Raw genomic sequence first — 12,546 nt, forward strand, 5'->3', positions numbered from 1 at the left:
ACTTTAAATCAAGCTGCTGGATATTTTACAGATTATGAGGAAGAGAAAACAAAAGACATTGAAAAGAGAATGAAAATTCTGTGATTCTACACTTGCACATGCAATAAAAATCTAAGGATTCACTGGAGAATTTGAAGATATGGTGAGTAATTCTTTATTTGCCAGCCCATGGAAATCTCCTCCATCCCTTTGCTGTTACATAGGCCAAATAATCAAGAAAAGGTATTTGTAAAGAACCTATAATTTAGAACTTCTAAAAAGTCTTTCTATAGCCAAGATAAAAGCAATTTACAGGATTAAAGCAGTGACCTTTTCTCCCCCGTCTTTACTTGAAAGCTGAAATCATACCATTTGGAGTAGCAATTAGGTAGTTCACTAGTGATGTTTTACATGTTCTATAAATTACATATGAAGATGACATTTCTATTGCATCAGTATTTTTAAGCCTATTGCTAATAATAACTTTAGCCATCTGATCTAGAATGCAAACATGTTTTGTTAATATTTTCAAAAAAACAATCCTGCTTTGCCAGTAGTCATACCTTTACTTTCACTCCCAGGGGGAGAAAAAAGAAATGGATTATTTTTAGGCAAATATGAGGCACCACCTATTCAGATCACACATCCACATATTCATCAAATATTCACTGTGGGTCTCTTAGTGCCAAGTGTTGTGTTGGAGTTGGAGATACATTTGTGAGATTGAAGAGTCTGCTTTCTCCAGAATTCACAACGCTTTCTCTGGTCATAATTTGATTAAATTAGTGATTTCCAAAGTATCTGAGATATATTTGTGTATGTGTATGGATGTGTAGACTCATGGATGTAAAGCCTAAGGATTACTTAGCATTTAACCATGATTTTTTGCAGAATGCACAATACTTTCTCTTAAAAAAAAAAAGCAAACCTCTTCACGGTACAAATATCTTTAAAAACTGCATACTGTGTGATTTAGTAATTCTACTTGTAGAAATTCTTCTTCATAAAATGATAAATATTAGACGCAAAGACTTAGTTACAAGGATGCTCACTACAGAATTCTTTGTTAAATAGTGCAAGAAATAGTGTAGGTCAATATGGGATTATTTAAATTGTGTTATGTTTACACAATGAGAAAATAGGCGCTATAGACTGAATTGTTGGTGTACCCCTAAAATTCATATGTTGATATCCTAACCCCTGATGTGATGGTACTAGGAGGTGGGCCTTTGGTAGGTGATTAGGTTATGAGGGTGGAACTGATATGAATGGAATTAGTACTCTTATAAAAGGGACCCCAAGAGAGCTCTCTTACCCTTTCCACCTGCGAGGGCACAGCAAGAAGACAGGTCTCTGTGAACCAGGAAATGTGCTCTTCCAAACACACTAAATCTGCTGACTCCTCGATTTTGGATTTCCCAGCCTCTGGACCTGTGAAAAATAAATTTCTGTTGTTTATAACCCACCCAGTCTTTGGCATTCTGTCAAAGCAGCCTGAGCTAACACGCTAGATAACATTTAAAAGAATCGTGTAGAAATATTTTCATCGATATGGAAAATTTTCTGATTTATTATAAAATGAAAGGTAGAAGGTACCCTCTTGCTTAAGTATCAAGTACAAGGAAGTGTAAGCCCTGACTCTGCTCTGACCCTGGGCAAGAAACTTGACCTCAAAAAGTATCTGTTTTCTCATCTGTTGTGGGTTGAATTATGTTCTCTCCAAATTCATACGTTGAAGTCCTAGGCCCTTACATAAGAATTTGACTGTATATGAAGATAGGGCCTTTAAATGGGGGTAATTAAGTTAAAATGAGGTCATTGCGGGGGTGCTTAATCCAGCATGACTATGGAGGGAAGGAAAAACCTTTTCTTCTACCCTCTTAGGTTTTGTAGCTGGGGCCTATGAATTGAACTGACAAAAGAATAACAGAGAGAACTTTAATAAAGGTATTAATAAAATTGTATGTGCATGGGGGCTTCACAGAAAAGAAGGGGAAAAAGTCCAAGAGCAGACAGACTTGGGGGCTTACATAACTTTTGAACAAAAGGCCATAAATTGGGCAGCCCCAGTGGCTCAGCGGTTTAGCACCACCTTCAATCCAGGGCATGATCCTGGAGTCCTGGGATTGAGTTCCACGTCGGGATCCCTGCATGGAGCCTGCTTCTCCCTCTGCTTGTGTCTCTGCCTCTCTGTGTGTGTGTGTCTCTCATGAATAAATAAAATCTTTCAAAAAAAAAAAGGTGATAAATTGTAGAGAAGTGAGTAAGCAAAGGGGGTTTGGGCTTCTAGAGTGCATTCATTGTACAAAAGTGACTAGGAATTATGTGTGTGGGACAAAGATCTTTTAATGTAAGGTAAGGGTCATTTTAGTAAAGTCTGCTTATGCAAACTCATTTCAGCACTGACTCTTTGTCTGCAGTGATAAGAATGCTCTCTTCACCTCTCCTCTTCCCGGTACTCTCCTGGGAAAAGTCTTTTCTCATGGGAAATTTATGCCCTCCTTTTATGCAGATGGTGAGAGAGCAGAGAGTTCTCATTTGCCTTCATTTCAGCTCAAAATAATCAATATTCTGAAAGTGGCATATTTCAGGATATCATATTCTGACTCCCCTTCAACTGATGTCCTTATAAGAAGAGGAAATTTAGATACAGATGGTAAAGAGAGAAGACCATGTGGACACAATGAGAAGGCAGCATGTAGGAGCCAAGGAGAGAGGCTGTAGAAGAAACTAACTCTGCTGACACCTTGATTTTAGACTCCATTCTCCAGAACTGTGAGAAAATAAAATTCTGTCATTTAAGCCACTTAGTCTGTGGTTCTTTGTTGAAGCAATCCTAGCAGTCCTATAAGTTAGGGAAAATCTTAATATCCTCTTTATTTAGCTTTCAAGATTGCACTGAGTCGAACAGATGTAAGTCCCTTTGGAAACTGCAAAGCACTACACAAATGTGAGTAGTTTTTACTCACGTGGTCCCTAAAAAACCTGGAGGAATGCAGTCATCTTGTGAAGACTGGACTTTATATGGGCGCCTGGGTGGCTCAATCATTCAAGCATCTGACTCCTGGTTTCAGCTCAGGTCACGGTCTAGGGATTGTGGGATGGAGCCCTCTGTCGGGCTCCCTCTCTCTTTGCCCCTCTTTTCACTTGCATGTGCTCTCTCTCAATAAGTAAGCAAATAATTTTTTTTTAAACTTAGCACATATCTTATTTTTTTTAATTTTTATTTATTTATGATAGTTACACAGAGAGAGAGAGAGGGGGGCAGAGACACAGGCAGAGGGAGAAGCAGGCTCCATGCACCGGGAGCCCGATGTGGGACTCGATCCCGGGTCTCCAGGATCGTGCCCTGGGCCAAAGGCAGGCGCTAAACCGCTGCACCACCCAGGGATCCCGTAAATAATTTTTTTTAAAAAAGATTGGATTTATAAACCTTTTGTAAGGCAGAGCCTCAATTCCTATACAGAAGATGGAAAGAAGCAGATTTAGCAGAACTGTAGTGAAGAACACAAATGACTTGGCAGTGAAAGGAGAAAGGCAAATAAAAAGAATGGTTTCTTACCCCCATGCTGCAAGTTGTTTAAAAATAAAAAAATAGACTATATGTAACAGTAATAGCTAATATGTATTGAGCATTTACTAAGTACTAAGCATGGTCCCAAGTGCTTTTTATATCTTTTCTATAATTTAGCCCCTACCAACCCTATGGTAAAAGTAATGTAGTTGTGTGTATGTTTATGTGTGTGTGTGTATATATTATATTCTTGTGTGTATGTGAAGAATGTGTATATATATATGTTTTCATGCATATATGTGTTATCTATGGTCTCTTTTGTTACAACACATACCTTCAATATGAAAGTCTATTTATATGCAGTAGGTAAAAAGTAATAAAACTGGAAAAATAAGAAGTTGTGATTTTTCAAGAGATAATTATGTTTTGTACTACTGTGAAACAGGAAACACTACCTGACTGAACAAAGTGACCTATGACAAAATGCACAACACACATCCACATTGTTTTCATACTCTTACACTAGTGCACCCACATGTGTTGCCCTGAGTATGTGCCCTGTTCTTTTGAGTTTGTGTTATTTAATGGTGAAGATGTTGAATATGTTTTGTTAAAACTGTAGAAGCAGGGATCCCTGGGTTGCGCAGCGGTTTAGCGCCTGCCTTTGGCCCAGGGCGTGATCCTGGAGACCCGGGATCGAGTCCCACGTCGGGCTCCCGGTGCATGGAGACTGCTTCTCCCTCTCTGCCTGTGTCTCTGCCTCTCTCTCTCTCTCACTGTGTGCCTATCATAAATAAATAAAATAAAATAAATTAAAAAACAAAACAAAACTGTAGAAGCATGTTGGTTATAAGGATCACAAGTAGTGAATAAACAGAAAAGCCTTATGTTTAGAGGTGAAAGTTGAAATAATGTTTTGAAATAAATGAGAAAAATTCAAGAGCTCAGGAAATCCACACTGCCCACATTCAGGAATAATGCTGAGAAAATAAACAAAAGGAGAGCTTGTGCATCCCAGTTATTGCTTGCTTCTTGAGAAATGGGAAAGCATTTGGAAGAATCAAGATGAAGACTCTGATGCCAAGAAATGCCAAGGGCAGCTGAAGAGCACTCTGCGGCCTCTAAGCTCATTAGAAACCATACAAGCAACTTCTTTATGAAAAGAGGAAACTGGCAGGGCAACAGTGGGAATTCTATTTTAAGCTGGTTTAAAAAACAGAAAAACAGAAAAATAAACTATAGAAATCCACCTCTGGTGTCACAGTAGTTTAGCCTAAGAATGATGATATCCTTTTCTTTTCCCTCTACTTAGTAATTAAAAAACCACAACACTTTATCACACCCATTTCCAGCAAGTGGTGTTTGGAGCATAGCTATCCACTAACGAAAATAATTAACTTACAATCTCCCATGTAAAGTCTACATGGAAAACACAAAATGTCCACATAGCAAAATGCACAATGTACTAAACTAAAAGACAAATAACAAACATGTCACTGCAATGTGTGTCCAAGGGTGAAAATTCTTATAATAATGTAAAAAGCACTTATAAATCAATAATAAAAAAGAACATTCCAATAAGAAATGGTTGAAGGATAGGGAAAGGTAACCCAGGAACAAACACAAAGGGGAATCAATGTCAAATAATGCTCAGTTTCAAATTTTTATTTTTTATAAAGATTTTATTTATTTATTCATAAGAGAGACAGAGAGAGAAAGAGGCTGAGACACAGGCAGAGGGAGAAGCAGACTCCATGCAGGGAGCCCGATGTGGGACTTGATCCAGGGTCCTTAGGATCATGCCCTGGGCCAAAGGCAGGTGCTAAACCGCTGTGCTACCCAGGGATCCCCCTATGTTCTATTTTTAACCTAGTACATTGACAAAGACATTTTTCAAAAAGATTTTAAAAATAAGTTCAGTAATTTTCCGTTTGGGAATTTGTTCAAAGGAAATACAAAGGAAATAATGAGACTTGGGTTCAAAAATATGTGACATATGTTCATCACAGAACCGCTTATGAGTTTTAAAAATTGAAGTAATTTAATCTAGCAGTTGAAGATTAGTCGAATAAATCCAGACATATATACTTTCACTTAGCAAATCTGCTGGAATCTACCCCCTAAAATAGTCAATAAAACCAACACTTCACTTCTTAGTGACACAAAGATGTTTATTTCAGCAGTTTGTAAAGAAAAAAATGGTAGAGTACACCCACATCAGGGAAGGAGAAAAACACTGCACAGTAATGATCACATTTCTGGACCCACTAAGATATTGTATGTTTATACACACGCACAAAGTAAAAATAGACTAAGTGGTAGTTTATAGAATACTATGCAGCTGCAAAGAAAGCAGTTCTATATTTTCACATGAAAAGTGACTTCAGAGTGAAAAAAAGTTCTGTGACTATTCATATAATATGATCTCACTTATATAAATATATTGCTAAAAAGAAAACCACAGGCTCGAAATGGTGTCACTTAGGTTAAGGCCCAGAACCAGTAAACCAAGACTTAAAACTAACGTGTCATTTCGGCTCCCCAGCAATGTGACCTCTCATCAGTCAACATGGGAATTTCTTGGCTAGCTTTAGGACACTTACTGATACACTCTTTCCGTCCCCCTTAGAAGCAATGGATTCTTTGCTGATAACTTCTTTTCCCACTCCTTTAAAAACCTTTAAAACCTTAAAAAAAAAAAAAAAAAAAAAAAAAAAAAAAACCTTTAAAAACCTTTCCCTAGGAGCTCTCCTCTGCTTGCCATATGGGTTGCTGCCTGATTCATGAAATCGATCAATACACTCAATTAGATCCTGAAAACAACTGTAACACCATATAAGGCTGTTTGGGGAGGCTTGGGTGCACCCAGCACCTTGGCAATGACCTCTCATGACCCATTCCACAGGGGACCCTTAATTTAAAAATTCGAGTTGGGTGTCATCAGACGTAAGATTTGGTTATGTAAACATCTATTTGGGTGAATATAAAGTCCGATTTTTGCCCTCGAATATCTCCTAACTCTAGTTTTTTTTTTTTTTTCCATCTACGCAAGAAAGGTGAAAAAGACCCACCCAGAGCTGGGAGATGCAAAGAGAGGGCCCATCATCAAGTCTTCCAGAACTCCATTGCTCGGCCTTTGTATTTTCGAGCAACCCCTTCGTTACGAAGGTTTCCAGGACAGCGGGTTTGCAAGTGGTTGGCATCTTCAAGGTGCTGGGGACACACGCTGAACCGAGGCCTCTAACGCGCTCACGGGGTTAGGGCCGCGGGGTCTCGGCCTCGGCTCCCACGCGCTCCTCCGCAGAGACACAGTCCAGTCCCGCTAAGGCCTCCAGCCAATGGCTGCACTTTCCCTCTCAGCCCTAGCAACTCCGGACCAATGGGCGGAAGGCTATCTTTTGATCCGACACTGTCCCGTTCCAGCCAATCGGAAACGTTCTTCAAAAGCTCCCCCCTCTCTGAGGCCGCCCGCTCACTTCCGGGAGGCTGTCGGGCGGCTGCGCCTGTTGCCATAGCGACCATTTTACGTTAACTGGCTTGTGGGTTCGGTCCAGGTAGCAGGGCGACCGCGGGGTCCACTCCTTCTCCGCCGGTTCTGTCTCGGCCCCCTGCGGCCGAAGGGCCTGGGGCAGGCTCCGGGGGTCGGGCCTAGGGCTGCGCGGCGCCCCGCGGAGCGGGATGGCTGCGGAAGAGGATGAGGTGGAATGGGTGGTGGAGAGCATCGCTGGGTTCCTGCGAGGCCCGGACTGGTCCATCCCCATCTTGGACTTTGTGGAGCAGAAATGCGAAGGTAAAAAAGCCGGATCCCGAGCCGACAGTTCTTTCTGGCTTCTCTCTCACCAGCGGCGGGCGGGAAGGTGGGGACCCCACACCAGCTCCCACGTCTCAGGCCTTTGCCCGGGTCGGCCAGGTTTCGAGCTGGTTTGTAGGAGGTATTGCTGTCGCTGCGCCCGCGTCTTCCCAACGGAACCCTCTCCCTCGGCCCAGCGACACATCCGAAAATCATTCGGTTCCAGGCCTGGGTTGGGTGCCTCACATTCTGCTGCGCGATTCTTCCCGGAGCAGGTGCGCCGCTTGGTGGGGCTTCCGCGGGTTCCCCAGCGCCTGGGGAGGAGAGGCCAGTTTGCCTGTGTGCTTCTGATCCAGACGCTTCACCGCAAAGCGAAGGCTTGCTGGACTCCAGCAGGCCCCGAGCTGGCGGCCCCGTGGCCTGTTTGCCTTTCCCGAGCGCTCGGACCCTCGCATAGATAAGAAACGGGGTATCTTCTAACAAGGGAGATGTACAAAAGTGTCACAATATTCCCTGTGAGCGCTTTCAGTTCTCGGAGACGGGTTGGAGCCCACGTTCAGAAAAGGAGCCAGAAGCCATGTCGTAGGAACGAATGGCCAACCGGTATCATGGGTGTGGAGCCGGGCAGGACTTTCAGGGTAGTGATATCCATCAATCGTTTGAACGTCTGCCTTACGCTGGAGGGTTTAGACTTGCTTTTGTAACGTTCAGTGGGATAGAGCTAGGATCGGTGGGTACAAGCTCCCCACAAATTTCTTTTTTTTTCTTTTTAAAAGATTTTAATTAATTAATTTATATGAAAAAGAGAGAGAGAGAGAGAGAGGCAGAGACCCAGGCAGAGGGAGAAGCAGGCTCCATGCACGGAACCCGATGCGGGACTCGATCCCCGGACCCCGGGATCAAGAGCTGAGCCAAAGGCGGATGCTCAACCACTGAGCCACCCAAGTGCCCCCCGCCCCCCCCGCAGCCAAATTTCTGTGAAGGGCGTGATCCATAGCAGAATGTATCCCAGTTAAGTTAGCCTACCTCGGAAGGTAAGGAGTTGAGTTCCCCAGGCGCTCGCAGCGTTTAAGTGGATTTGACAGCAACTTAATGGAGATGTGATAGAGGGGAATTCAACCGTCAAACGGTTAGTTATCCGGGATGACCTTTTAAGAATCGTTTTCAACCCTAAGATGCCATGCATGAATCTGGTAAAGATAGACTTTAGTTTGACCGTTGAATCTTTTCATTACCGTAAGCAAAATTATGGCATAATCAAAATCCAGATAGTTATTTAAGGATTGTCTTTATGTGTAATTTCTAAGGAAGTTCAAAATAATTTTTTTATTTGTGATCTTTTTTTAAGAATTTGAAAGTGCAAGATCAATGGAATGTGGAATTCTGACCTCCTTTAGGAGGAAAAAGAACTATGTCACTTTTTGATTCTGTTTACCCCTCTGAGACTAACTGCTAAAATGGAAAAAAAAAAAATGAGGCATTGCTCTCTTTTATCCCCAAATGTCAAAAGTGGTTGCATCTCAGGAATGATACATCTGATGGAAGCAATCCTCAGCCTTATAGACATGTAATGTAGTAATTTGGTTTTAGAATTAGCTGGAAACAGTTTAAGTTGCTGCTCTATTGTGTGTGTGCCCAGCGTTATATAGAGCAGATGCCAGTAGAAGTGGAAGTGGCATCCCAGTGTCATTTGAAATAACAGTGTGAATACTTCAGTGACAGTGTACTCTTCTTTAAAGATTAGTTTTGTACAATCTGTGATATTAGCATTGATTTCAGTAAACATTTATTGAGTATCTGTGGGCCAGAACCTGGGCATAGAAAGATGAATGAAACAAAATCCTTGTGGTTGAGAAGTTTATGATTTAGTGGGGAAGACAGGCAGGTAAATGGAATTTATATCTAAAATGGCAGGTGTTATAATAAAGAGAGGCATGTGGTACTATTTTAAGAGTTCAGAGGAAGGAATCAGAGGAAGGATTTGAGGGTGGGTGGCAGATCTTGGAGAATGTGCTATTTGCAATGTCTTGAAGAATAGTTGGGAGAAGAGGATTGGGTAGAGGCAAAAAAAAAAAAAAAACCTCTAGGAACACTTGAGAAAATGTACAGGCGTTTAAAGCACTGCATGTGTTATGTTTGGTGATAAGATATAATGTTGATGAGTTGTAGTGTAAGATGTAAGGAGTGGGCTTTTATATTTGCATTAATGAAATGATTTTTTTTTACAGTATTCAGTAATATATTTATTTTAAATTTAGTTTTTGATGATGAAGAAGAAAGCAAATTGACCTATACAGAGATTCATCAGGAATACAAAGAACTAGTGAGTATTTTTTTCTACTGATTTTTAAAGGTAATTAAAATAATATTACTTTTAGCTTTTCTAAATTAAAAACATGGAATTTTTCCATTTTAAAATTCTTTAATTAAAAAAATTCCATTCTTGGCACTTCTGAATGGCTCTGTCATAGAGCATGTGACTCATCTTGGGGTTGTGAGTTCAAGCCCTGTGTTGGGAGTAGAACCTCCTTAAAGGGGTTCCTGGGTGGTTGAAAAATGAAAAAGGGGTGCCTGGGTGGTTCATTCAGTTAAGTGTCTGCCTGCAGCTCAGGTCATGTTCGTCCTGGGACGGGGCCCCACATCCAGCTCCCTGCTCAGTGTTGAGTCTGCTTCTCCCTTTGCCCCTCCTCCTCTCCTTCTCTTTTCCTTCTCTCTCTCCCTCCCCCTGTTGGTGCTTTCTTTCTCTCTCTCACTCAAATAAATAAATAAAATCTTAAAAAAAATTCCAATCTACCCTAATAGTACTACCAGGTCCATCAGGCCTAAGGCTTCTCTGAGACATTTCATTCTTTTGATTTCTTATCTCTTTTTGCACTAGAATCTAAGTAATGGATTTAGGACAACTATTTTAAGGGATCTTGCATCTAATTTTTAAATTTTAGGGATCCCTGGGTGGCGCAGCAGTTTGGCGCCTGCCTTTGGCCCAGGGCGCGATCCGGGAGACCCTGGATCGAATCCCACGTCGGGCTCCCGGTGCATGGAGCCTGCTTCTCCCTCTGCCTGTGTCTCTGCCTCTCTCTCTCTCTCTGTGTGACTATCATAAATAAATAAAAATTTAAAAAATATATATATAAAAAAATAAATTTTATTCTTCTTCTGCAGATGCATCTAGAGAAGTATTAATTATTGGTTTGCCAGGGTTGTCTTGTGATTTTTAAAAAATGCCTCTGAGTAGCAGAAGAGTTGTACCACATTGAACGTCATAAACCTGACTCCAGTTATTTCAAGTACATTAATAAAATTTCACTTGATTCTCTGCAAACATTTTAATTTTTCATTGTTATTTTTGATGAAGATACTGTCATTGCCATATAATATAATTTTGTATAGATTAGTAATTACAAGCAAGCATTTGATTATCCTTTTCTCAACAACACTTAATATGAAAACTCATTTGGAATTTTTCTATGTAAATTATAAAAGTTAAACATTTATTTCTCTTTTTAGGTTGAAAAGCTATTGGAAAGCTACCTCAAAGAAATTGGAATTAATGAAGATCAATTTCAAGAAGCATGTACTTCTCCTCTTGCAAAGACCCGTACATCACAGGTTCTGCTTTTGTGTCACTCTGCTAACATAATTTTGACAAAAATGCCCAGGGTTTCACTTAAATTTGCTATATTTGTTGTCGAAGTATACTATTTTATTTTATTTTTTAAAAGATTTTATTTATTGATTCATGAGACACAGAGAGAGAGAGAGGCACAGACACAGGCAGAGGGAGAAGCAGGCTCCGTGCTGGAAGCCTGACGTGGGACTTGATCCTGGGTCTCCAGGATCACACCCTGGGCCAAAGGCGGCACTAAACCGCTGAGCCACCCGGGCTGCCCAAAGTATACTATTTTAGACATTGTAAGAGTGAAAAGCTAATTCATCACATGTAGGTTCTTTTTTATAATTACCTCAAGAAATGATCATTTGTGAGGTGCCTGGATGACTCAGTTGGTTAAGCATCTGACTCTTTTGATCTGGGCTCAGTTCATCATCTTAGGGTCATGGGATTGAACCCTCTGTGGGACTCCCTGTTGGGCCTGGAGCCTACTTGGGGTTCTCTCTCTCCCTCTCTCTGCCCTCCCTGCTTTAAATAAAGAAAAGTAATTTGAGGCATTAATGAACAAACACAGTTAAAAAGGAGCCTTCTGAATCCAAAACTGTAATAGATCACAAGGTTTGACCAAACTACTGTTTTATTTATATACAGCTCTGACATTTTTTCAGTTGCCTCTCTTTTAGTCTTAGCAGTTCCATAGTACACAGTTCCTGCAGCTTCCTTCCCTTGGAACTACTTTAAAAAAATTTTTTTTTAATTTTTTAAAGATCTATTTATTTATTTAGAGAGAGGGAGAGAGAGAGAGAGCAGGGGGAGGGGCAGAGGGCGAGGGAAAGAGAATCCCCAAGCGGACTCTACACTGAGCACAGAGCTGGACATGGGGCTCAATTTCACAACCCTAGATCCTGACCTGAGCCAAAATCAAGAATCTGGCACTTAACTGACTGAACCACCCCTGGAACTACTTTTATTGTCTTATTGGTTCCACAGTGCTGGTTTGAATTAGATATTATGTGTATTTATAACTAATATTTAGTGAGGGCTAATGTTAGTTATGTTTTAGGCACTTGACATGTATTATCTCATTTAATCTTCCTGTCGCCCCTTAAGAATTTGGCACTATTTTCTTTTCACTTAGAAATGAAAAACAATGCACAGATATATTGACTAGTGCAAAGTCCACCACTAAGTGAGTGGTAGTGCAAGATACCAACTGTGAGCCCTTGCTGAGAGCTCCAGGATAGGGATATGTTACTTCTACTCAAATAGCCTTCTTCTCAACAAGTTGTTTTAGCTTTAACTACTGTTTAATCCAGCACTTCTAGCTATGTTCTTGGTTATGCAAGTTTTTCTTATTTAATGATCATCCTTAATTCTAGAGATAGAACATCCTTAACCTAACATGACATTTTGAAAAATATATTTAAATATTATTGGTATGCCCCAACTAATATAAATAAACATCTTATTTGATTAATTAATAATTCTATAAAGCAAAAGTTGTTTTATAGTTCACCAATAGCTTTTGTTCTCTACCATAAGTTTCATTTAAGGAATAACAACAGGCATTATTTTCTTCTTTTTAGGTGAGCAGAAATAGTTTGAAAATTATTAACTAGTATTTAGGTTTCTTTTAAGATGTTGATATTTGTT

General features: G+C 40.5%; 1 protein-coding gene and 1 long non-coding RNA gene across 3 annotated transcripts in view; one reads left to right on the forward strand and one right to left on the reverse strand.

The window, feature by feature from the left end:
- The window catches only part of LOC144324172 (uncharacterized), a 32,927-nt gene extending 25,037 nt beyond the window's left edge, over nt 1–7,890 (reverse strand). Inside the window, exons 1-2 of one of the 2 annotated variants that reach the window (XR_013389580.1) lie at nt 6,565–7,890; nt 1,295–1,410 (exon numbers count right to left, since the gene is read on the reverse strand). This is a non-coding gene — a long non-coding RNA (uncharacterized LOC144324172). The remainder of the gene's footprint in view (nt 1–1,294; nt 1,411–6,564) is intronic. The other variant, XR_013389581.1, reaches the window with a different exon arrangement.
- The window catches only part of CFAP36 (cilia and flagella associated protein 36), a 29,129-nt gene continuing 23,584 nt past the window's right edge, over nt 7,002–12,546 (forward strand). The window contains exons 1-3 of the mRNA XM_077915450.1: nt 7,002–7,283; nt 9,542–9,606; nt 10,791–10,892. Of these exons, the coding sequence (XP_077771576.1) occupies nt 7,172–7,283; nt 9,542–9,606; nt 10,791–10,892 (279 nt within the window). The 5' untranslated portion in view covers nt 7,002–7,171. The remainder of the gene's footprint in view (nt 7,284–9,541; nt 9,607–10,790; nt 10,893–12,546) is intronic.

Source organism: Canis aureus, chromosome 11 (assembly GCF_053574225.1).
Source record: "Canis aureus isolate CA01 chromosome 11, VMU_Caureus_v.1.0, whole genome shotgun sequence".
Lineage (NCBI taxonomy): Eukaryota > Metazoa > Chordata > Mammalia > Carnivora > Canidae > Canis > Canis aureus.